This window comes from Gymnoscopelus braueri, assembly GCF_963280865.1.
Source record: "Gymnoscopelus braueri genome assembly, chromosome: 20".
Lineage (NCBI taxonomy): Eukaryota > Metazoa > Chordata > Actinopteri > Myctophiformes > Myctophidae > Gymnoscopelus > Gymnoscopelus braueri.
In genome coordinates, this window is record NC_137622.1 from 692489 (window position 1) to 719700 (window position 27212).

A 27212-nucleotide genomic window follows, 5' to 3' on the forward strand; every position below is an offset into this window, starting at 1 on the left:
CTGTGCAAATCTTGGAATATATATTTCTTAAAGTGAACATTTGTAAAATATTTAGTTCCAGAGACCCCCAGAAGCAAAGATTTGAGCTACAAATGTCCGCTTACATTTTTTTTTATGCAAATATTAGCAAACATGTTCATGATCTTTTAAAGAATAGCAGAACTACAAGCTCATAGCGCAGCACTCGGTGCCGCGTTAAGAACTTGTAGATCTGCTATTTTTGAATAGCCAAAGAAATCTAAAATGACAGATATGCGTTCCCAGATTGAATGGGTTAACTCAACGAGGCAGCTCACTGCCCAAAACATACATTATTATGGAGGATTTGGGGGCTAATTTACAGAAACGCCACGAAGAGATATGACATTTCCTGAGGATTTTGGTCCAGGCACCTTACTGGTTGACTCGGGATCATCAGTAATGAATTAATATTAGGAAAAGATTAAGTTTAATACTGTCTGACATGGAAAATCACCTTTAAATTGTACTGACTATGTGTTTCATGTGATATGTAAGCATGACCTTTGCAAGCTGTGTAATGCTGCTAAATTGGCTGCTGAAGAGGCTAATTTATCCTTTTAACATGAGGTGGGGGGTGAGTGGTGGGGTGGCAGAGGTGCAAATAGTAAATTATCTAAGACAGTGCTTTCAAAGTGGAGGCCGCCAGGAGGCCAATTGAAAGGTGAGGAAAAGAAAAAGAAAAAAGATGAAATAAAAAAAAAAGTCATTATTTAAAAAAATAGCCGATCTACAAGCTCACAACTTCGCATTATGGCGTGATGTGAGCTTGTAGATCTGCTATTTCTTTTTTCCCCCTGTTCGCCTCTGCCTTTGATAGTCCACAATGTAGAGAGACAGAAAAAAGGGATAGAGATTCAGAGAGCAAAGGTCCGCTCAACCCGGGAATCAAACCTGGGACTTGCTGTCAGGCATCAGACCCTATGTGGTACATGCCTTAACCACACTCGGCTATCGGGCCCCCCCATATTTCCACAATTTGGGGGACAAAGCCAGAGACTATGACTATTTGGCGGAAGGCGTGATCTAAGAGGAGACTGACTTGTTTGCAGGAAGAAATAAAAAACAACAGCAAAAATAAATTCTAGCTGTATATCTCAGATAAATGGTACAAAATCTTTTCTTTTTTTCACTGGGTTTCTTTGAAAAAAAAAGAGAAAGGAAAAATCATCTTGAAACAATTCATTCGCATTCCATTGCTGGTACTGTATTAGCATTCTAACTTTAACCGGTGGTGTTAGTAGATGTAAATAGAGGGGTTTACATTGAAATGCAAATGCCGCCGCTATGAAAGCGCGCAGTCAGCATTTTATAATCCCGCATGAAAAATGTTACCTTAGGTAGCGTCACCGTTTAGATTGCAAAGCCAGGATTCAAAACTTCCCGGGTCGCAGTCAGTTGCACAGCCATTTGTCACCGCGGTGATGGCTGATGCACAATCATGCTTAAAAAGGACCCCGGCGCATGATCGAATTGGACCGAGGTGACACAACCTTCTAAAATTATTGAGTCCAAAGATAATCTGTTTGGATGCCGCTCTTAAACCCTTTATGATAATTCATATCCCCGCCGTATCCTTATTCATATATATATCTGCTGATCATAAGCGCCGCGAGACTCATCCTCCCTCCGCGCCGCTCATATTTCACACTCATAAATCTAAAGGAGAAACACACTTATTCATTTAAAAAGGAATACATTTAGTACAGTATGTTCTCTCCTGGAATACATCCTTCACGTGCTGTATCATGGCTCCGGCAGAGCGCGGAACCAGGGTGTTGTAATGGAGGAATCACACACTACATCAGTACACATACGCCATTAAATCTGTGATTGCGTCCTTGATGTATGGGTGCTCGAGAAGGGATGTGAATCCGGGTTTGGATGGCGGGACGCTTGGGCTTTCTGCAGCTCTCAGCCCCCATGCATACACTCGGGTGTGTTGCTGTAGCCTTCGCCGCTAAAGGAATCCACGTCCTTTCTGATCCCTGTCAAACGTTGTTAACTTGTTTACTGCTATATTAACCACCTGATAGGCAGCGTCTGCGAGACGTATTTAGCCCACGGGCAATTTAGTTCAAATGAAAGCTATATGCTACGTTTTCCCCCGTCTTCCAGGAATGGCAGATTGAAAACGACGTGCGTGTGCTGACTTTTCATTACAGACATATGCGGCTAACGCTGTGCAGTGTTTGCACGGCACTTTGGCTCCCGCGTCGCAGCTCACGTATTGCTCACACGTTGTAACTAGCGCTGTAGCGCCCGCGTCGAGCTGGGAGAACAGCGTGTGAGCGTGTTGACTTACGACTTTACTGTGCTAGGGTGAGCCGAAATTAAACACATTAAAGACCTGGAACGCATCTGTGTCATTTTTTGATTTGAGGTAAAAAAAAAGCATTATTTTACACTTTGGCTATTCAAAAATAGCAGATCTACAAGCTCGTAGCTCGTAGCGCGGCACTCGGTGCCGCGCTACGAGCTTGTAGATCTGCTTTTTTTGAAAAAATGAGAACATGTGCGCAGATCTTTGAATATATGTATTCTTTTAAAGCAAAACATTTTTACTCCAATCTTTGCTTATCCCTGGAACAAAATATTTTAAGATGGGGGTCCGCGGCCAAATACATACCTTGAGAATTATGAAAACGTTTGAGAACCACTGATAAAGAAACTTTTTAGAGAACTATTGGGATTTAGAAGACATTTTGTAGAATCGGCTTCAGGTCTCTAAAGGGTTAAGCACTTGAACTCTAGCGTCCCTATTCCGGGGGACTCCAGTCAACCACGTAAGTATTAAGTGCCTAACATACAGAATAAAACCACATGGATGAAAATGTATACCACACCGTTGTTAGTGTAAAAATGATGTGCTTAATGGATATAGCGGCGTCACACTCGTCACGCGTTCAGATGAATCCTCGAGCCAAACAAAAGCTGCTACTGTAGAGTATCCTCTGTCGTCACTGTAAGGAAATAGAAACGGTACAACGAGTAACGTGTAACTGTGCTCCAGTGACCCACAAACACGTCTTCTATAATTGTTCCCGTCACCCTCTGGGGCTTGGTTCGCGGCGCCACGCGACCTCTTTGCGGACGGAGCGTGGTCAAATGGGCCCGTTTGGACCCAAAGGAGTACCCCACGATGCACGTCTCCCCAACTCCCCACACCACCCCACCCCAAAGCGGGTGGGGTGGGCTCTCCCCATGAGCATCTGACTCCAAAACGCCACCTCCACCTCTCTCTCTAGCTATCAGCAGATGGACAACACACACACACACACACACACACACACACACACACACACACACACACACACACACGCACACACAGGGACACACACGGACATGCAACCCTAAAGTCAAACACCCTTAGACAACTGTGTTTGTTATCCCCCCGCCCCCTCTTGAAAGTGGGGGCGACCATACAGAGGCGAGATGGACTGCGTATGCTGCTGTTTCAACCTTTCTCCTGGCCTGGCCAATCTAATAACATCAGGGCTGCCGTGATGCGGCAAGGTCGCCCCGGTCCAAGGTCACACTACTCTCATGCTGCTCTGCCCGGGGCCCGTGGCTACAGGGAGAGAGGAGGCATATAGGGAGAGAGGAGGCGTATAGGGAGAGAGGAGAGCGGAGGGAGTAGCGAGTACAGAGGGCAGCATAGAGAGAGAGAGAGAGAGAGAGAGAGATCCGAACCTTAGAATCAACGACCTCATCGATGGCCGCATAATGCAATTATGATTGAGAGCGATAAGATCTATGTCGTTTACACAAGTTGCCAGCGTGCAGGCCGATACGGCACTTCTTGCTTGTAGCACCGCAAGGGCTGGACAGCGTTTGCGTCCATATCGTGCTTATGCTGACACAATAAGATGGCCGTTAAGAGTCGAGAGATGAAGAATTACCTACTTATCAACTCCGATCTTATCGGGCGGGGTGAGTGCGATGCAAAGAACAGTCTCAACTTCTTCGGCGATGCTCTCTAACGTGAAACGATAATCTCGGGTACTTGTGGAAATATTATCCACCAGAGTCCTCTCTATCTGTTTTCTGGGGGACATGTCAGAGGCTAATTGTTAAGAATTGAGTTATTGAGCTGTATGCCCTTCCTCAGCCCCCTGAAGGTCTAGCAGCCATACAAATAAGCTTCCAAACTCTATTGGAATTCCACCGGAGTGCTCCTGACTTACCCCAGCCATAATATTGTTCTAATAATTGGAGCTCACAGGCCATCAAATATCATGCCAGTTTGTTCAATTGATTCAGACAGGGTAGAGGAGTGGGGTAAAAACATGCATTTGCGATTTTCCTATTTATAATCCGAGCGGCATTCCTCGGCTCTATTTTTAATGAGGAAGAATTCTGCAGGGTGAAAGCGTTTTATAATTTTGTCCTCTGGCTAACTTCTATGTGTAATGTGGTTGTATGCGCGCGGCAGCGCCGGTGTGGCTCGGACAGGAAGACTCACTACCAGCGCAAATGCATAAACCTGTATGCACAACAAAGCTGTATCATTTAGCTGCAGGTGCAAAAACGTAATATATTTCATTTCCATGACAAATGGAAATGCTTCGGCAATACAGTAGCATGCGTTGTTTACGACTTAAAGCCTGAAACACCAGCATGCAGCTGTAGTGTAAAATGTGGCGGCTGCATTTTGATAAGATTCGCTTCAAAGGCGCCGTAATGTAATATTTGACAGAGCTGCAGTGCTACAGTGTCAACAGCCTGCACAGTAAAATCCTCAGTGCTCATTTATTTCTGACAGTGTAAAAAATTGACCCAAATGGACCCTTACGGGTCTATTTTTACGCACTCAACGGGTTCAACGGCGAGGATTCGACTGTCTGGTTGCCACATCTGCACAGCCGGTTGCTGCTGCGGCATTGAAATGATGAGGGCTATATCACCAGTCCATCAGGAGAGAGGCACTGGATTACTTTTTTTTGTGTGTGAGAGAGACCGCTGACTTGGCACGCCAGTTGACTGAGGCTGACTGAAGGGGAAATGGCAGAGCCAGCTGATAATGAGAATAGTTGTGATAAAGATGTAATGGATGTGAGAGACGGCTAGAAAACATTCATGAATAATATCAGGGGGGATATGCGGGGGTAGGGGGGGGGGGATTGGTTGACTCAGAGCCTCTTTAACCCATTAAGACCGGGAACGCATCCGTGTAAACCACTTTACCCATTATTGTATACTTGTGCCGCACTATGAGCTTGTTGATCTGCTATTTATGAAAATAAATCGTGAACACATTTTGTGAAAATCTATCATTTTTTAGTTTTAAAGCGATTTTTTTTAAAACTCCGATCTGTGCTTATTTTGAGATGGGGGTCCGCGGCCAAATACATAATCATTTTTGGGGTCCTTGGCATGGAAAAAGCTTGAGAACCACTGATATTATAACAACATTATAATAACAACAGTCAAAAAACTGTTTAGGATTTAGAGGACATTTGTAGAATCCCCGGAAGCAAATATTTGAGAAAAACTATTTAGCTTTAAAAATATATATATATATATATTCAAACTCAAAGGCTTGCACACATTTTTTACAAATTTTCAAAAATAGCAGATCTACAAGCTCATAGCGCGGCACTTGGTGCCGCGCTATGAGCTTGTATATCTGCTATTTTCTAAATATAATCTAAAAATGACACACAAATGCGTTACCGGTCTTAAAGGGTTAAAATACATCCCTGCCGGGTCCTTTTCAATACAACCCTCTTATCACCTACTTACAGGGCAGAGGCAACAATGTAACCTATCAAACACGTGTCATTCTCGGGGTGTCTGAACAAGTTTGAGAGCGTTCCTAATGCACACTCCCTTTAATTAAGAATCGATCAACAGAGCCGCGGACCGAGAGGGAAGTGTCCAGAGGACATCGCCCTGCTTCTCAGCCACGACGGGGTCTGTCTGTCCCTTGACATGGCCCGTCTCTGAAGCCATAGGGAACTAAACCCAGGAAGAAGCCTAATTCTGTTTTCAAGAAACACAAATCTGCCGCGATGATGAGAGGGTGATAATTAACCCATTTAGACCGGGAAAGCATCTGACTGTGTCATTTTTTAGATTTCTTTGGGCTATTCAAAAATAGCAGATATACAAGCTCCGTGCGATGAGCTTGTAGATCTGCTATTTTTTTGAAAAATCATGAAAATGTGCGCACATCTTTGAATATATATTTTGTAAAGTCAACATTTTTAACACTGTTACAACTTCTGGGGGGTCCCTGGAACAAAATATTTTGAGATGGGGGGTCTGCGGCCAAATACATATAATTTTGGGTGGTCCTTAACATGAAAAAGTTTGAGAACCACTGATTATAGCAACATAATTTTTTTCAAAAACTGTTAGGATTTAGAAGACATTTGTATAGAATCCCCCAGGAGCAAAGATTTGAGTTACAAATGTTCGCTTTAAAAATATATATTCAAAGATTTGCAAACATTTTCACGATTTTTCCAAAATAGCCAAAGAAATCTAAAAATGACACACAGATGCGTTCCCAGTCTGACAGGGTTAAACGATAATATGCAGCGTATGGATCCGCGGCGTTCTATTGTCAGTCAGAGTCTTCGTTCTACAGTGATAGATGAGAGTCTGTTAAAGCCAAAGCGGTGAGACTCTGGGCCCACACAACCTGATTAATTACCACTGAAAACACACCGCTGAAGTGAAACGCGATTTATTAAACCCTGATGAGGGCGAAGGCAGCAAGAGGAAACGTAAATGCAAGAAGGTAACTAGCTTTACTCACAGTACATCCCTGACAGGAATGAGTGAATAATAAAGACTTCAAATGACATCTACACAGCGGGGGTTAATAGGAAAGGTCAGCTTTGCCGGCGCACGGCCAGTGAGTGTAAAAAAGGACGGGAAGGCTGGGGTCACCCGTCACGCAGGCTACCTAGCTAATATAACCGAGTGCGACGCGAAAAAATCTCCCCCCGAGATGGCAGCTGCCATTCTTATAGAGATATCTCCCTGAACGGCAAGCCACGTGACTGCACCGCGTATAGCGACACTTTTATTAGCCCTGCTACCTTGTGTTATGGATGACAGAAAGTAATACGTTTTGATATGGAGATACGCAGCGCCGCTCGTATCTGTGTAAACAGATGAATCCGCCGCGAATATGAGGTGGAGAAATCGAGGTACAGTACACAGTACGCTATACTGAGGTGGTGGGAATTTCAGCGAGGCACTTACAGCGTTCGAGCGAAGCAGGATATTCAAGTGTAGCAACTGTGCCATTGCAAATAACGAGGGGAGAGAGAGAGGGGTAGAGAGAGGGAGAGAGAGAGGGAGAGAGAGGGAGAGAGAGAGATAGAGAGAGAGGGAGAGAGACAGACAGAGAGAGAGAGAGAGAGAGAGAGAGAGAGAGAGAGAGAGAGAGAGAGAGAGAGAGAGAGAGAGAGAGAGAGAGATGCACTCGGCTCTAGAGGCCCACCGTTGGTTTGATAGGCAGCTCCACCGAGAGAATGTCATCCAGTACCTGAAGCCATGCAGATCCAACAAGACATTCAGGATATATCTACACGTTTCAACGCTATTATTCACCAGAGACTGGCATTCAGCTCACATCAATCCCTGCGTGATATTTAGGAGAAAATGCCTTGAACTTCTTCCGCCTCTGAGGAACAAAGCCATTTTGTTTTCTACCATGAAATCTCAATCTCTGGGCTTAATTGTCGAGCCTGGAGTGTTTATTAGGTACTCATGCACGACCGTTGACATACAGGACCAAACGGACACACTTGAAATGGTAGAAAATAGAGAATGGGAGAGAATGTGAAACACGTAATTGAAAACCAGAATTTTCATCTTTGCTCGGCCTGCTTGTATAGGCACAATAGATCAATATTTCAGAACTCAGAGAGAGGAGTAAAACTGATATTTAGTATTTCTTTTATATAAGCAAGTGTCAGATACGCACACGCGCATGCATGCACACAGCACGCACGCACGCACACAAGTATTCACGCACACACGTAGACCTACACACAAAGGTTCCACAACGCAGCTCCGCTCGCTTTGTACCGAACAATGCTGTTTTAATTAAGTTCTTTTTTTTTCCCTCTACATTTTTTAATTAAAAGTTACACAGGTGTGATTTTTTTCTTCTAAATCTATCATTTTAAAATGAATGGCTAGACATCGATCATCTCAGCTTTTTGTCTGTAATAAGATTGTGCTTCACAAATTTAATATTTTCCATCCTCCTGCTTTTGACAGCCTCTTTTTCAGTGTACGTTACTCTGTGTGAGAACTGAGAAATCCCCCGGAATTGGAACTGGAATGGAATGAGACAGTCATCCAATACGATTTCTAACTCTCTTTTTCTCTTTTTTTACATTTCTTTACTCACTATATCAAAGGTTCCCAAAATGTTCAGGCCACGACCCCCCAAGAGAATCATATCTGAACTGGGGGGGTCGTCCCCCCACCCTGACAAGCACTTGGAATTGTAGGCATTACATTTAGTTTGACTCGGTTCCACAGATAGATATTGTGAAAATAGCCGAACTATAAAATAGCAGATCCACAAGCTCACAACGCGTCGCAGTGCGAGGCGTTGTGAGCTTGTAGATCTGCCATTTTCTTTCTTACGTAATATTTGACAAGTAGGTACTAAAAGGTCTTAAAAGTCATTCAATTGGAACTTTAGAACGTGCAGATACCCTGTATACACTTTTACTGTATGTTGGTTTGTTTACTATTAGGCTGCCCTAGCGCATCTGATATCTGGTCTAGAGGGGCGGGTTCAAAATCTCCGGGGAGAGAATCCGTGGGCTCCCATTGGTTCACCGATCTGTGCTCCCGCCCCGCGCCCCTCCTCCTCCCCCAACGTGCAGTATTGCAAGCCCTGACGTCACAACATTTGGAGCGACGCCCACTGCACTCTGGTTGGTTGGGGAAATGAAAGGTTGACCCCCACTTCCTATGCCAGGAACGTCAACAGGCTGGTCCAGGCTCTTACTTTTTTAGCAAAACGCGAAGGGAAATAAAAGCCTGAGTTCTGGTAAACCACTTTCAACCTGGCGTCTCTATTTTTGGCCATGGCATTATAGGCGAAGATCTTCAAAAACATTTCAGAAATTCAGAACATAGCGGATCTACAAGCTCTACAAGCTGATCAAGCGCACAGTCTGTGAGCTTGTAGATAGCTATTCGTGCTATTCATAATATGACAACGTACAGTATGTAGGGGCTTAACTGGTTGATTTGCATTTACGTGTGAACTCCATTTAAATCAGAATCCATCTTTTGCACAAAAGGGAACACAACAAAAGCTGTGTTTTCACAGCTCGGTCTGTCCTCGTCGACAGGGATACAAACCACTGCAAGTCATCCATTATATATGCTACACCAGGGCCACCGAGCAGGGCCCCTGTAAGAGTGAAAGAACATCTGGCCTCTTGGCCCTACATAAAATAACGACAAAAAAAAGTATAATTATAAATAGGTTCTAGGAGGGGGGCCCTTCAAGCTGCTTGCGCCCTCGCTTACCTCAGTGCAACCTAGCCTTGCTAACAGACTTGTAGTAATTTTCTGTATTTCCCTCCGGAGAATGTATGCGCTCCTTTGGTGGGGCAGAAAACAAGCCTCGGAGATGTTGGGAAAATCCCACCTGGGCCAATTTTACACCAATCAGGGGCTCCTAAATAGCGAGCGAGATGAAGTTGGACTGCAGCCACGACTCCCTTCATTGTGAAGTATGAGGATATATTGCACCTCTGTTTATAACCACTGTAGAAAATGATTATTATTATTTTTCCTTCTCCACACACACACGCACACACACACACACACACACACACACACACACACACACACACACACACACACACACACACACACACACACACACACCCACACACACACACACGCTCTCTCTCTCTTCACGGTAGCTCAGTGCAGGAAATGTCTGGACCACAGGCTTGATACCACACCTCAGGGTTACGATGTATTCAAAACCACTTATGACCCGCAAATTAGCTCCCGGAGGAGAAATGCGATGCCCAACCGCAATGTAATACAATCTGTCAAGGTCTCTAATACAAGCAGTCTGCTTACTGTGTGTGTGTGTGTGTGTGTGTGTGTCTCTGTGAATACAGGGGTTTTAAACACACTGAATAATAACAAACAAGCAGCTCTCTCCAGCTTATTCTGGGACTGGCATGTCTCCTACAGTCATCTCTCTCAACCACTCACACCAACTGCCTCCTCTTATCGGAATAATCACAAACTCCTACTCAGTGGTTTTAATGTGATTCCGTTTGTCGGTGCCGTCTCTCTCTGCAAAAAAAAAACATTACCCCCCCCCCCCCACAACAAACCCGCCCCCCCCCGTCCCACACCGGCTTCGGTTCCACCCACCGCTGTCGCCCGACGTCCCACTCTCTCTCCCTCTTCAACCCCTGTGATGATGCGCCTCCCAGCCTAATCCATTATCCTAAAATGTCCTCCTACCCACCTAGCCTGCCTCACTCACGTCCCGAGGACAGCTCTCTCTCTCTCTCTCTCTCTCTCTCTCTCTCTCTCTCTCTCGCGCTCTCTGTCTCTCTCACAACAATCCAACACACACCTTGACCGCCCTCGCCCCCCCCCCCCCCCCCCCCCCCCCCCTCCCCCTTGCCCACCCCCACCGCCCCGGCGTTCAATCCTCACGTTTTGCTCTCCTCTCTCCTTGACTCCAGTGTTGCCAGATTCTGTGAGAGAAACAAGCAACCAGGTCTAGGAAAACCAGCCCAAAAGAAGCGACTATGGGCCACAATAATGAGCACTTTAACATATACATCAGCTATTTGAAAATAGCAGATCTACAAGCTTGTAGATCGGCTATTTTCAAATAAAATCTTGGGGGGAAAATTATAACTAGCAGATCTGGCAACCCTGCTTGACTCCCACACATGCACTTCAACGGCGTACGTTCCACCTTCGCCCTCCTCCAGCCAATCTCCCTCCTCCTCCTCCTCCTTCTCCTCTCGCCTCCTCTTCCTCTCGCAACGTCTGAGGTACGTGTTGGCGGAGGGCGGCCTCCCACACATGATGCGAGAACTGCTGACCTTGGCGGCTGGAGGGGGAGTGGGGGGGGGGGGGGGGGGCTCGTGATTAATGTCTTTACAAGACAAGAGGCAAGTATCTCCGCCTGCCTGGCCGATATATATACTGTGCTTACACACATCACTCCTGCCTGGGAACACACCTAGTGCGGGCTCGTCTTCCTCACACCCTGCGTCTCCTCCTCCACTTCCTCTGCTGCTTTATGTATGTTTGGGGGGGGGGGGGGGGGGTATCCTGTGTGCATGTAGAAGATACACATGCTGGCTTCCATTCGATAAGGATGCTATACCTGTATGCGTTTCGGCCTGAGGAGGAAAGCAGTGCCTGTGTGTGTGTGTTGGTTGTGATGTTAAAAATCCCTCAAGGACAGGCACTGAGAGAGAGAGAGAGAGAGAGAGAGAGAGAGAGAGAGAGAGAGAGAGAGAGAGAGAGAGAGAGAGAGAGAGAGAGAGAGAGAGAGAGAGAGAGAGAGAGAGAGAGAGAGAGAGAGAGAGAGAACACTGTATTCTCATCCTCAAGCACAAGTGTGAGGCAAAACAAAGTGTTCAGGCGATGAATCACCACAGATTCTTTTCTTTTCCTCCACAAACAAAGAAGTTCAATATTATGTCGGGAATGGAGCAAAGTTTCCAGATAATAAATATTAATCTTTGGGTTTGTAAGTGTTATCTTGGCAGAGACATATCCGCACACACACGCACAATAACAGATCCGTTTGCAAAAGCATCCTACAATGATTTATATTGTTGCCATTTAGTTGATTTCACTCCTCATGCCATTATTAATTGGGATGAGGATAATAATATAACTAGCAGTTTCACTACAAACAGACACTGTTGTTTTGTGACGATACAATTCATCTCAGTGTATTTTTACATTGTTCTTGTTAATGATATTGGTCCCCTAACAGCTGTCTTCATCATTCATTGTTTTGCTGTCATTAAGAAGTTATTATAGTTTTTTTCATTTTTCATTATTACATTTTGACTTTATTTCCTCAATTTCAGTTAGTTTAGATTTTGTGAAAAGGCTTAGTTTTAGTTTAGTTTTTAATCGTTTTAGTGGTAGTTTTAGATTTTTATTGTAATATGGAGTAGTCAGGGGCAAGATACAACAAGCTCCTTAAAATAACAGATCTCCACACTCACGGCGCGTTGTGAGATTGTCAACATGGCTTAAAACTTTAATATCCACCCAAAAGCCTATGCTTCTGTATGACATTAGTTAGTTTCCCTAAACACACAATACAGTTTCAATTAGTTAGCCTACATTTTTTTTCCCCCCAATTATATATTTCATTATTACTTAGTTTTAGTTCATTATAATAACCCTGCGTGTAAGTGGACTTATAGTGCAATATGAACCACTGAGCACAAGCCAAACATCACACATCTGTGTTCCAGCCGAATATAATATAATATAATATAATATAATATAATATAATATAATATAATATAATATAATATAATATAATATAATATAATATAATATAATATAAGGTAATGTAACTAGTATACTATATACTAGTACTATACTGTGAATATAACAACACTGTAAAGGTGGGAAGGATTTAATTCATCCCATGGAGGCCAAGGTCATTTAGCTACTGGTTGGCAATAAACCAATCCAAACACAGCTGTGAGCGGAGCACGTCACACAAAAGCCCCTTCGCTGGTGCATATATTACCTTTTATAGGTAGAGCTATTAAAAAAAGACCACTGGCTTGGAGAACCAGGCCAAACAAAGTCCACACAAGGCTTGGAGAAGTTAATAGCTGCAAAAACAAAAGGTGAACAAAGAAAGCGCCCTTTCCCGTATTTTTCAGCTATTTCGTTCCAGTAACAGCCCGTAGTGCTACACATTGATTTCAGAGGCACCATAAACCATTTTTGGCAAAGTGCATTTTGAATGCAAAGTACGACGTGTTTTTAAATTAGTTGGTAGATGAATCTTTTCTCCAGGTACTACCTTGCTAGACTTTTCAAGTCCACCCACCACGCTTTAAAATCCATTCAAACGCAATGATAAAATAACTGCACAATTAGATTTTATGTGTGATCACCTCAACATTTTAAGTTCCTCTTGAAGAATTAATGCATTATTTATACAGATCCCATAGTCTGGAGGGACAGTCAGGGTGCAGCTCGTTATCTGGTTGTCAAATCTCTTTTACTTGTAACACCACACAGAAATGTGTCTCCAACCAACTCACTCAAACGGGGGTGCTCCCCGCAATTACACATACAAAATAATGATAACACAATATGACACATTCATTCCCCTCCCAACACATTCCCATGGCAAATAATAACTTAATTAAATGACAATAAAACAATAACAAAATGTGTGTGTGTGCCCTGAGGCATGCTGGGAAGTCCCTCTGCTGTCCAATGCTGAGTTATTTTATATTTGAAGGTGGAAAGTAATCTTCCATCTCAAATCTATGCTCTGAGACGTTGCTGCGCTCACTGTCATTTTCACTCACATGTACGTGTGGCACCTTCGTGGCCAAATCTGCCAAATCCTCCTGGTTACCATTGTGGCATGATGAATGATTTCAAATCACAACCGGTTTGGTGGGACAATTAGGGGGGGGAAAACATTTAATTATCAAACTGGTGTTACCTGCCACTTTGTTCAGGCACTGAGTATCTTGTTGGGTTCTTAATCAGAGTCTGACACTCAAACTTTGAGTGTTAGACTCGGATTAAGAACCCAACAAGATACATCTGAATATCAAAGATACTCAATTTAAGGGCCACTTGATCAAAAACACACTTTGTCAGTGTGAGTAAGTGTAAGGTTGGAGGTGGAAATATAAATGCTATTTCTTTTTGTGGTGGCATTGTGAAATGCCAGTTCACACAGGTTAGGTGCACCTGCCTGCCTCTCGCTGTCTGAAGAGCTATTCATTCCCCTAGCATCTTAACCGAATCCAAGAAAGAAATGCACAAAAATACACGCACTGCAAACACTCATCTTGAACAACGAACAACAAGGCAGCTCAAACACAACCTGACACGGAGGTTCAAACTTTTCCTTTATCGAACCACGGCTCCGACTATGCCCTCTCTCACATCACCGTCTTATGGTGACGCGCGGAATACGTGGGATTCTGCAGCGGCCCTTGACCCAGATGAAAGCAGTCGTCAGGTGTTGCCTCTTTGATGTCTTTCAGGAGCCATGTTCACTGTTGGTGTTGGTGAAAGTGCGCCGAACATTTCAGTACCGCACGCTTTCATCTCGAGCCAGCACTCCAGGAAAGAGTGTTTTGTACTGTGGAAAGCTCCACCGTTATCACAGAAATTGATTCCTTAATGTCACACTCTCCGAAATGTCGTGCTTATGAAACATAATGAGCGCCGTTCTTGTTTGTCTTTGTTGTAAGATGAATGAGTAGGACCCATTCTCATTAGCAATAACATCAGCCACACGAGGTGGACTCCCAGGCAGGGAGGAGAGGCTGCTGATTCAGTCAAAGTAAATCAGCCACATAGCGCTGCTACAGCCAGGCCTGATTGGCACACGCTTGAACATAAGAAAACCCTATTATAGGAACTCAAACACGCCTATGTTTACTGAAGACACAACACAATCAACATTTTGGATTTTAAACAAAGACGAGACAACAAAGTCATTGCGCACGTCCAAAAAAACCTTCTTGGCAGATGCCAGAGCCGCTGGCTAGACAATCAAATATTATGAGCAGAAAATTAAAATCTGCGAGATTTCAGACGAGTCGAACAAACTGCAATTCATAATTTTACAATTTAGGCATGAATGGTTGAATCAAATCTGCAACAGGGGGGCTACTGCACAGTCTGCTGACTTTCATTTTCCGTTCGTAATTTTCAAATAGGCATCCATGCTTTCCAGGCATTTTCAGGTTAGCATGAGTAGAGGTGACACCACTGGATTTGGAAACAATTGGTAGGCATTCCCCGACCACTGATTAAATTCATCCAATCAGACTCGTTCGCAGCTTATAAATCAACACCCCCCCTGGACTGCCTCCACCCGCACGTTGGAATAATTTGAGTCAGGGGAGCTACTATCTGCCGTCAGGCCTCAGTGAGCCAGATTTAAGTATTCTGTGTAACGGGAAACGTATTCTTGAAATTCGCTGGCAAAAAAAACAAAAAAGAAACCCGTTAGCTACAGTAAACAAGATTTACATGATGAGGCACATTATTTTCACCATGCAACATGGTACGTGTGAAGCAAAGTGTGAACAGGATTTTTAGCAATTCTAAGCTCTTGTCTGAAAGCAACTGGTCTATTGTTTCTAAGGACAAGATCCTCTCTCCCTTTTTAATCGGTACCTTTCAAACACTTTAAACTAGAATGGAAACAGTTTCTTGGGGCGTTGGGGGTGGGAGTGGTGGTGGCGGCGGGGGGGAGGGGGGGGGGGGGGCGTACAGTATGCTGATGAACGCCAAAGAATCCATCTCATCCCCTGCCTCGCAGCGCCAGACGTCAGGCGTCGCGCGTCTTTGACGAGAGAGCGGCTCAAGAGTTAATTTCCTGGCAGCGATTTGTTGGGGGGGACGGGGGGACGGGGGGGGGGTTCGACGGCGTCAACAAGCTGCAGCAGACTGTAACATGAACACCATCACTTCAATCCCTCACACTCTTGACATTAATAGGATGAATAAATGTTTTTGTTCTCTGCTTAATTTGGATGAATTCATCCAAATGCCACTGAAAAGAAGTACAGTAAGTATACGGCTCCGTCTCAGCTCTCCTCCTGCTGATGAGGGGAGGCAGGGGTGCACTTTTTTCGCTTTCCTCTCTCGTCTACGTTTTCGAGGATCGAACCGTATCTGGATCAGCGCACACTTGAAAATCTTGAAAAGCGTTGGCGGCATCATCGCATCTGGTCACTAACTTGACCACTTACTTCATTGACCGAGGTCTCCCAGGGCTCTATACTAGGTCCGCTCCTTTCCGCCCTCTATACAGTGCCAAATCTCTATTTTCTGCCAATGTCTCCCCCCCCCCCCCCCAAAACAGGGATGCCAGGGTTCATGTGGTTAACAAGGTAGCCAGTCAGTGCGTTATCAGAGCATGTTTATTTAAAGACGGGGTGCCGTGATTTTCAGTGATTCCCCCCCCCCCCCTAAAACACAATCATAAGGTATTATGGTTATACTAGGAGGATTTTTTTCAAAAAAGTGTACAGAAATTGTTAAAATTATGTTTTTATGTGGACACGCCTCCAGTTCATTAAGTATACCTGGTTCTCACCTTAGCACCTCCTCCACCACCTTAGCACCACCCACCTGTCCTAGTCCCTCCTCCTCCTCATGCCCACACCTGTTGTGTTATGATAATGAGGGGGAGGGTATGTTTTTACTATGTCACTAAAGCGCTGTTTCTCTAATGGCACGTTTGACCCTCAAGGTTTCAGCCTCCAGGTAGAAACTCAAAATAGTCAGAGAAGACATAAAACACCATAAAAACACCACCAGGGGGCTTAATGAAGTTCTATCAACCTCATAGACACATGAAAAACAGAAAAAGTGCAAAACCATGGCACCACCTCTTTAAGTCGGCCATCCCACCCATGACCGAAAATTGCATTATAAAACAAAATGCCAGACGGATTAACTTCCTATTCATTGGTATCACAGTGACACACTTTTCAAGATTTTAAATAACAATACCATGACATTTGCATTGCATTTCTTTTATTGCATTAATGCATTAATGTTACATTATCATTCAAATGTTTTGCCAATGATTCGGTGGCCCACTTGTAAAAGTAACCCTTTACGGCCCAACCTGTGGACCCCGGCCCCACAGATTGGGAAGCGCTGCTCTTATCAGCGACCCCGTGCTTGTATCAGATGTTTGTTGCCACGGCTGAGCGTAAGCACGCCGGGGCTGCCTCGTGTTGTAGGACGGATTATTCTTTAAACTCTGTTCAGCCTCGCCACACATAGGGCTGTCATGTAGGATTTTACACTGTAGTTACTTACGGAGACATTTGTTTTCCGAGCCAACACCTCCTCCTCCATAACAAGGATGTACCAACGCAAAGGGATTAACCCATTAAGACCTGAGGCGATTCTTAAAAATGTTTTCTAAATCCTAACCGGAAAAAAAATCCAAACATTGTTTTTTCAAGATTTTTCAAAAATAGCAGATCTACAAGCTCATAGTGCGGCACTCGGTGCCGCGCTATGAACTTGTATATCCGCTATTTTTGAATAGCCAAAGAAATCTAAAGTGACACAGATGCGTTCCAGGTCTTAATGGGTTAAGTCCTGCACTCAAATTTCCCCCCCAAAAAAGAAAGAAAAAAAAGCTTATTTCCATATCTATCATTTTATAATGGCTGCTCAAGAAGGTGATCAAGCTTTGGGAAGCTGCAGCGGCTTACACCGTAAAATCCTCAGTGTTATTTGAACTCTGTACAACTGTCAAGTTGGACCCAAAGGGTCTATCCGAGTCCAATTTAAATTGTTATCCGAGTTAAAATAACACTGACAATCTTACTGTGTATTTTGAATAAGAGAGGCTGCCTACCACAACAGCTTAGTCGTACTCAAGTCCTTTGTTAAAGCTACGTATTTTAATGAATACAATTTGAACCAATCCGTATGGTATATTGTGTTAATACAATTTAACTAATACATCTGCAGTGGTCGGAGGTGATATCCCTACTCTTTCTTTGAGAAATTTGGTAGCCCTGCTCAAAGCTCAAAAAACGTATTTCAGTCAGATAACTCACGAATAGATTGAACCAATATTATAGACCGAATATATATTGAACAAATATATAGAATGAGAATACAAGTGTGGATGTAATATTTTATCTTGGCGTTCAGGCTCTGCTATATTTTTCTCCCTGCTCAGCACAATGTAGACAACCATCATTAACCATTAAGAGCAGGGAGATGGACAGCACTCTCACAAAACCCACACAATCCAAGTTTTAAAACCTAATGAATTTGCCTGTTGTTCTATTCTAAAAGAGGTAGGTTTTGTCATTTTAACAAGACAGACAGGCAATAACGATAACGATAACATAATTCTCTCTCTGGCATAGTCAGCTAAACGCAAGACACATTTAAATGTGTTAGCCTTTGATGAACTGATAAGCAATATTGACAGGCTTCTATTTTAAATGAATAGATGCAAGATGGGGATCTTAGGCAGTGTTGCCAGATTCTGTGAGAGAAACAAGCAACCAGGTCTAGGAAAACCAGCCCAAAAGAAGCGACTATGGGCCACATGAGCACTTTAACATATACATCAGCTATTTGAAAATAGCAGATCTACAAGCTCACAACGCGTCGCGATGCGACGCGTTGTGAGCTTGTAGATCGGCTATTTTCAAATAAAATCTTGCGGGAAATTAATAATATAATAATAAGCAGATCTGGCAACCCTGATCTTAGGAACGGGGACATCATGTGTCCTCCTGCACACATGTTGCATAAGCATAAACATAACCATATTGGCGCACGGCGGCCTAACAGAACATCATAGGCTACATGTATTAGTCACGGACAGACAGTGCATTCGCTTTGTTTTGTACAGTAAATACCTGTGTACGTACGTACGTACGTGTGGACATAACCTGAGTCACCGTGACTGTCGTCACCAGTATGTGACGTTCTCAAGCTGAGGTTATTTTTGTATGGGATCTAAAAAGCCACGCTGTTAACCCATTCAATCCGGGAACGCCTCTGTGTCATTTTAGATGTTCTTTGGCTATTCAAAAATAGCAGATATACAAGCTCATAGCTTCATATGAGCTTGTAGATCTGCTTGTAGATTTTTGAATATAATATATATTATAAATATATATATAAATATATTTTTAAAGCGAACATTTGTAACTCAAATCATTGCTTCTGGGAGGGTCCCCGGAACAAAATATTTTTTGATGGGGGTCCGCGGCCAAGTAGCCTACACATCATTTTGGGTGGTCCTTGACATGAAAAGGTCATAGCGCTGCATTTTGGAATAGCTAAAGAAATCTAAAAACGACACGGATGCGTTCCCGGTCTTAATGGGTTAAAAAAGGCCCAGGTGTCCTTCTGACCCGGGGCGGACTAAGGTGAGCGGAAATGCGACGGTTCCATCACAAAAACGGCCAGCGATCAAACCGATATCAGAGATAGACATCAAAGGTGCACAAATAAACTCCAGTGGAGGCGAACGTTAACCTCTGCCGGTGTGCAGACAGACTGCACTTGACCAATCTCCTCTCTTCACCGGCTCGCTGGCTGCCTGCGACCAAGAGTCTCACCTTGAGTTTTGGCAAAGAAAGGCAGCCCTTTGTAAATTTGTAATGCATTTTGAAACTTAGTAATTAAGTCCCCCCCCCTCCCCTCCCTCCCCCAATAGAGCAGGAAATTGACATGCTCTGGAGAGCCAGTGAGTAATTATATTTGTAAAGAGCAGTGATACAAGATACTCCCCCCTGACTGAGACTCATTACACTTCATTAGAGAGGCGCGGCTACGAGCTACGCATGCCGCGTGCACACGGCGCACATACGCATGCAAATGTGTGTGCACACTGCGATGCTCGCTCATACATAATACACACGCACCGACACACAACCATGTATGCATGTATGTGTGCATGCACGTACGCATGCACGCACACACACGCACGCACGCCAGTGGTGGAAAAAGTACTCAAATTCTCTACTTAAGTAAAAGTACCAATACTGCAATATAAAAATACTCTGTTACAAGTAAAAGCCCAGAATTCAAAATTTACTTGAGTAAAAGTACAAAAGTATTGGCATCAAAATGTACTTAAAGTACCAAAAGTAAAAGTACTAAATATTTGAAAATAGCCGATCTACAAGCTCACAACGCGTCACGATGCGACGCGTTGTGAGCTTGACGATCGGCAATTTTCAAATAGCCTATGTATAAAATAGGGTTAAAGTGGTTAATGTGTGTTTCATAATATCATAATGTATATCTGAAAAGTAACTAGTAAGTAAAGTTTTCAAATAATTGTAGTGGAGTAAAAGTACAATATTTGCCTCTGAGATGTAGTGGAGTAGAAGTAAAAGTAAATTGGAAATACTCAAGTACAAATACCTCAAAATTGTACTTAAGTACAGTACTTAAGTAAATGTACTTAGTTACTTTCCACCACTGACGCACGCACACACGCACACACGCACGCACGCACGCACGCACGCACACACACTCACATGCACGCATTAAGAACCAGTGATTTGTGGGTCCCCCCGAAATGAGCTGGGTGACATGGTGGCCGCACATGCTGTAGCACTTAGGGGGCAGAGTATACCCGCTGCGCGCGAGATATTTTATCCCGAGATAATCATACTTGTTCAATAAGTAATTAAAGATTAAACGTGTAATGAATTCCCATTCATCTAAATAGTGAAAGGTTGAGATATGAAAGTTTCTCCGTACGGCCCGAGAGATTTGTGGTCCAGACTTTGAAGCAATAATTACGGTTATGGGGGGTCGGGCAATGAGTTGCACGAAGATGATAGAACACTGCTAGAAACAGAGTGGACTCTGCCTTAATTGGAACGGGGAGATGGTCTTAAAATAGAATTTCTCCAACTCCCCCCTCTCTTGTGCCAACCTTTCTACAGTTTCTCTCCTCTCCTCTCCTCTCCTCTCCTCTCCTCTCCTCTCCTCTCCTCTCCTCTCCTCTCCTCTCCTCTCCTCTCCTCTTCGCTCCTGCCTTATTATTATTACATTGAATGCTAAACAGACATTTTGTAGCAGTATTTCTTGGTCTAAAATGTTTAAATATTGTGAAAGTACAGGGACAAAAATACATTAACTGAAACATTCATCTGTTTTAAATGTTTAAATGGCTAAGCTAAAAGTTTCATTTCCTACACATGAAACTCCCTTGTTACAAATTTTAGCAACGCCTGCATTGTTTAGTAGATTGCAACCATTGTCATCATGCAAACAGTTAAATATTCACATTCCTGTGTGTGTGTGTGTGTGTGTGTGTGTGTGTGTGTGTGTGTGTGTGTGTGTGTGTGTGTGTGTGTGTGTGTGTGTGTGTGTGTGTGTGCGTGCGTGCGTGCGTGCGTGCGTGCGTGCGTGCGTGCGTGCGTGCGTGCGTGTGTGTGTGTGCGTGCATGTGTTTAAGTCAAAGGTGTTTGCTACATTATTAATACCATATTCAGATTGCCCAGGGACGTCGGGAGAGCTATTAGCATGAGAAAGCATAGCTTGAGTTGCCTTGTCTGTTTTCACTTTAAACTCATTATCTTGTCTAATTCTCTCAGCCTCCATTATTCCCTCATCCCTTTAAGCAGCCTAATTAAAAGAGCGTTCATTTTTTCATTAATATTTATGTATTTATTTATTTATTTTTTATATGAATCTGTTTCATTGCGCGTTTGAATCTACACGACTTTTACAGTTTTGTTTTGTTTTTCTGCTTTGTGCCAGTATTGAAATGAGGGAGGTCTTGCGGTTTGGTCCTTGGGGTGAGCTCTGTAAGTAGGATTGGTTTTTTGATGACAGTTAGTTTTTCACTCAGAAGAACTTACAGTAAAACAAGCACAGCACTGTACCATGGGTTCTCAAAGTGGGGTCCAGGGACCCCCAGGGGTCCTTGAGTGGGTCCCATGGGGTCCCCAGCGAAATGAGGAACAGTTTAACCCATTAAGACCTGAGGCGATTCTTTTAAAAAATCGGGGAAAAAAATTGGGAAAAAAAATCCAAGATTTTTTAAAAATAGCAGATCTACAAGCTCGGTGCTCGGCACTCGGTGCCACGCTATGAGCTTGTATATCTGCTATTTTTTAATAGCCAAAGAAATCTAAAGTGACACAGATGCGTTCCAGGTCTTAATGGGTTAACCACCTAAGCCCTATTTAAACAGTAGCTACAGTAAAATAGCGGATCTACAAGCTCACGACACGTTACATCGCTGAGCTTGTAGATTGGCTATTATCACTATTATGGAAACTTTTTTTTATCTGTGATATGCCCAAAATAGGAAACACCAGGTTGAAGTATAGGGAGTTGCAGAATTCTGTATAAAATCTAATCTACCTACTAAGATCTACTCTTATTTGGGTCCTTGGAAACAATTGTTGTCAAAAGGGGATCCAAGGCGTACAACATATCAAATTGGGGATCCTTGTCATGACAAATGTTAGAGAACCACCGCTCCACACACAGCAAAATCCAGAGTGTCAGTTTAACTCTTCTGGGGTGTAAAGATGGACCCGTGGGATTTCGTTGTGCGCTACTACTGTACTGCGCCAGCGCTACAGTAGCAAGGGGATATCTCGATTGTAGCGTGATGCGTTGTGTGTAATAATGTAATATATTATATGGTTTATGTTGCTACTCAACTTAATCCTGATAAGACATGATTAAGGCTGACGGTGCTGGCGACACCATGTTCATTAAAAGCACTCCGATGAAACATGAAGATATGGCAGCCATATTCTTGCACATTCAAAGCGCGGCAATTCACATTTTTATGATGTCAAAATCTTAAAACAGCTTAGCGTTAATTGGCCCATCATGGTTTTAATTTCTCCCTGGTCTTGCTTTTATTTGCTTTATACGAGTGTCTCTATAATAACATTTGAAAGCCTTACCATGGGGAGATTATCAGATCATGGTGCAGCAGCAATGGACATTATCGTCGAACTACATGCATCACATCCTGTCTGCTCGTTTCTCTGAATAGCTTTTAGAGAGCTCACTGAGTGTGTGTGTGTGTGTGTGTGTGTGTGTGTGTGTGTGTGTGTGTGTGTGTGTGTGTGTGTGTGTGTGTGTGTGTGTGTGTTTACGAATACGTGCACCATTGTGTATTCTGCGAGTGTATAGCCTACGCGTGGATGTACTCGCACGTGGTGTTTGCTCGAGGTCGGGTGTGCATGCATGTAGAATGACATTTAGCAAAAGCGCGGCAGCGGAAACGCGAAACATCTGACTCATAAGTGGAGTGCTATGAAAGATATATGATCATGAATCTGGGCGATATGCACACACCCCTCATTAACCCCCGTGGCATCGGGGAGAGGGATGATCATCAAGCGCCCCCTCCCATCCACCCCACCCACCGCCGCAAACCCGACGGCTGACTGCAAACGCTGTGAATAATACACCCCCAAAACAACATGACATGAGGGAGATACAGCACATTCGGGGAGAGAACAGTCCTGATGACAAAATCAATAGGCCGTGGCGCTCTTGTCTCCATCAAGTGCACATCTCGGGGATGAAGTTTAGTTGCACCCGCGCCATTCAGTCATCTCAACATCCCCAGGAGGATGAAATAGATGCGGTGCTCCTCTTGGTCTCGAGGTATCCTGAGCTCTCTGAAGCAGTCTGTGGTTCTCAAACTTTTTCATGTCAACAACAACCCCCAAAGTAATACTTATTTTGCCGCGGAACACCATCAGAAAATGTTTTGTGCCAGGGACCTACATAAAAGATTTGTATTGTTAAAAGTTTATTCGAAAATATCAAAACATTTTCTAAAGATGTTTGAAAATACCAGATCTACTGGCTCTCAACACGTCGCATTGCGACACCACACGTCGCATTGCGACTCATTGTGAGCTTGTAGATTGGCTATTCATTTTCAAATAGTCGTTGTATAGAGGTTTAAAGTGTCTGAACTGATTTTGCTGGGGACCCCCTGGAACCCCCTCAAGGACACCTCTACCAACGTAGAGCAAACACAGTTGCCTGAATTAACAACAATTTACTCCAACGTGAAAAAGAGGGGGGGGGGGGGGGGTTTGTGAGGCAATATCCTCCGCAAATACCAAACTCCAAATATCATTTCACGCTCATGCTGTTTGTAGTCTATATGCAATCACTCTAAATGTAAATATGTGTGAGAGGGCCGATTCAACTGTATCAAACGCAATAGATGGAAAAGGTACAAAGCTTGGCTAGTGTGCTAACAAACTCCATTTTGTTTTGCTGCAGCTGTTACCATGGAGCGATCTCTGTCTCTCTCTTTCTCACACACACACACACACACACACACACACACACACACACACTCACACGCGCACACGCGCACACACACGCTCACACGCACGCACACACACGCACACACAGTGCTTGAGAGAGGAGTCAGCTGTGAGCCAATCCTCAACCAACAGATACTCAGCATCCCCTCTCCTCTATTTCACATCTCTCTCTCTTTCTCTCTCTCTCTCTCTCTCTCTCTCTCTCTCTCTCTCTCTCTCTCTCTCTCTCTCACTCCCCCTCTCCATCAGCCTCTCTCTAGCATCTCACTTTGTGTTGCTGTTTTGTCAACCTCATTACAATAATTTCTCAATTTATTCCAAACCCCAGTCACGACAAACCCACATCTGGCATTTACTACCAGTGATGCTGCTACTGTACACAAACAACCACCACAAGTACTGTAACACCTCGCTGGGGAAAACAGCGCCGCGTATTTGCTCAAGGTCTTTAGCAAATGAGGTCAAGACTGTAACGATGTTTCCTTGACAACAACAATTCGAAAGTCCTGCAGCCACAGGGGCTGATGGTGCACTTGTGCCAAGTGGGAACTGGGGAAGTTTCTGTCTTTGGAAACGGCCTGCTTCTCTTACCTCAGAGCGCTCAACGTGGCTGAGGTCAGAACAAAATGGATGCCTGAAAGAAACGTTTTGTTGTTTGCTTGGCTGCCTTCACAACAGCAATGAATGGAAGTGATCTTTTGCATTAAACAGAGGCTTGGAAGTCTGCTGAAAAGTGTACAATGCTGTTATCTGTTGTTTTAAACATGTCACTATAAACATCGGCATGTTGCTTCTTGTGTTCGTGTATGTCACAGTACTACATCTGAACAGGAATTAACCATTTAAACCCTACGTCATTCATTGACCGTAGCCCCCCAGGGGTCTATACTTGGCCGAATGGCCGCCTACCTTTTGCCCCTCTATACCAAATCTCTGTGCCGAAAATAGCTGATCTACAAGTTCTCAACTTGTGAGCTTGTAGATGTGCTATTTTCACAGAATGTTTGCCTATCATGACGTGTCCAGCATAGGGACTCTAGGCTTCATGAGGTTAAAGGGATAGTTCACCCAAAAAATACTTATTTTCTATCAATTACACACCCCATGAAGCCTTGAATTCATGGAGATTTTTTAGTTTTCGTCAGAAAGATGCTAATGTCTCCGACCGGAGCCGCCGCCGCTTATCAAATTATTGGCTTAGGAATGTGACAAAAACAAAAAAAATCTCCATGAATTCAAGTCTCCATGGGGTGTGTAATCCATAGAAAATAAGTCATTTTGGGGGTGAACTATCCTTTTAAGACGATGGATGACTGTTCAGGTGAATTTCCGTACTGAATTTGGAAACTTCCCAGTTCCCACTTAGCATAAAAACTATGAACAATGAATGAATGTTTCGTTGGTCGCTTAGATGCTGGTTCCAGTGCACCAGTGTTTATTTACTTCCACATCAGTGACCAAATCCTCTTCATCTGAGAACCCTGGTACACAATAGTGTACAAGAGTGTTAAAATGCATCGTGAGCTTGTCGATCTGCTATTTTCGGTGAATGCTCGCCCCCCAGTATATTAGGGACACTGGTATGCAAGTCACCCTGGAGTGTATTCTCTGCACTACTGTATGCCTTCTACTGTACTTCTGTTTTGCGCACGGTGGCAATCAATAGGGCCCGTCACACCAAGCTGCCCTACAAAAACGCCCCAGAAAAATGTCCTTGACAAAGGAAATGACAAGGAAGAGAGAGAGAGAGTGAAAAGTCTGCTTACCGAGGACTCCAACGCGGTAGTTGAGGGTGATGACGATGACGTTTCCGTAGCTGGCCAGCACGCTGCCGTCGATCATGTTGCCGGTCCCCTCCATGTAGGAGCCTCCGTGGATGTACACCATCACCGGCTTGGCCCCGGTGTCTCGTATGTCTGCAAGAGTGGCCATCGTTAACACATCCACATTGCCGTCAGCACAGACACACGCAGCAGACGCACGCGCAGACAGACAGACGGACGGACGGACAGGTGCACAGACGGACGGACAGACAGACACACACACACACACACACACACACACACACACACACACACCGACTATCACCTCCCAGATACCAGCTGCGGGGATACAGCCCGCTAGCTCCACACACAGACACGGGGAGGAAATAAACTATTTTACATCGCATCTGCTCGATAAGCAACAAATTAATGTTCACTCATCGCGGTGAACGCAACAAGCTGAAATGTATTATGGTAATTGGGCATCGCCGCTGAAATCGTGCCGTTATTTACCTCATGTGAGCTAAACTATTAGGATTCAATTTGCCGTTGTTTTTTTGCCTTCTAGGAGGCGGTCCCATTTCCCAATATAGACCCGCAGGAAGCCATTAGTGAGAATAAAGAGAGAGGTACTCTGACATATCTCCAAACCAGGGAGCAGGCTAATCTGGTCTGACAGTGATAGGGGGAAAACACACCAGCTAATTACACAATGCTTCCATGGTTTTCCCTTCTTTACACAGGCTTGTCTTTGGGCAGCTATTTATTTGCACTGTCTTGCTTGGCGCTGAAGGCAGTGAAATTTGCGCTTGAGCTTTTGTAAAAAGGGTATTTATTTTATCCCCCTGGACCAAGATTTGATACCCAGCTGGTGTGACACTCTAGCCAGATAAAGTGCGTCCAGAGGCAGTGGGGTGGTGGTAGGTGAGTGCATGCGCGTGTGTGTGTGTTTTGTGTTTGTGTTTGTGCGTTTGTGCATGCGTGCGTGTGTGTGTGTTTGTGTGTGTGTGAAAATCCCCTGTGTGAGGAACACACTGAATTACTGACAGGCTGGCGGTGAGCTGGGAGACAAGACAAGAAACTCTCTCTTATTTTCACTCTTAACCTCCTCACCCCACCCCCACACCCACCCCCCCCCCCCCTCTCTCTCTCTCTTTGGCCCATCGCTTTTCCCTCCTTCACTTTGTATCTCTCTCATTCACAGACTCTGTCTGTCCATGTTCACCTCCCCAACACTTTTTATTTTTCCTCCCTAAGCCTTGAAAGTGGTGAGAATGAGGGGGAGAGAAAGAGAGCGCGCAAACCGCTGGGCTCGGATTCAAAACTGCTGTATTGTATTGTGGTTGCTATAGCGACAGAGAGCCCAAATTCT

At 44.1% G+C, this 27212-nt stretch overlaps 1 protein-coding gene across 1 annotated transcript in view; it reads right to left on the reverse strand.

Annotated features, from left to right (window-relative positions):
- Positions 1 to 27212, reverse strand: part of nlgn3a (neuroligin 3a) — a 171642-nt gene that overhangs the window by 114524 nt on the left and 29906 nt on the right. Inside the window, exon 2 of the mRNA XM_080415913.1 lies at positions 25844 to 25993. Within this exon, the coding sequence (XP_080272039.1) occupies positions 25844 to 25993 (150 nt within the window). The remainder of the gene's footprint in view (positions 1 to 25843; positions 25994 to 27212) is intronic.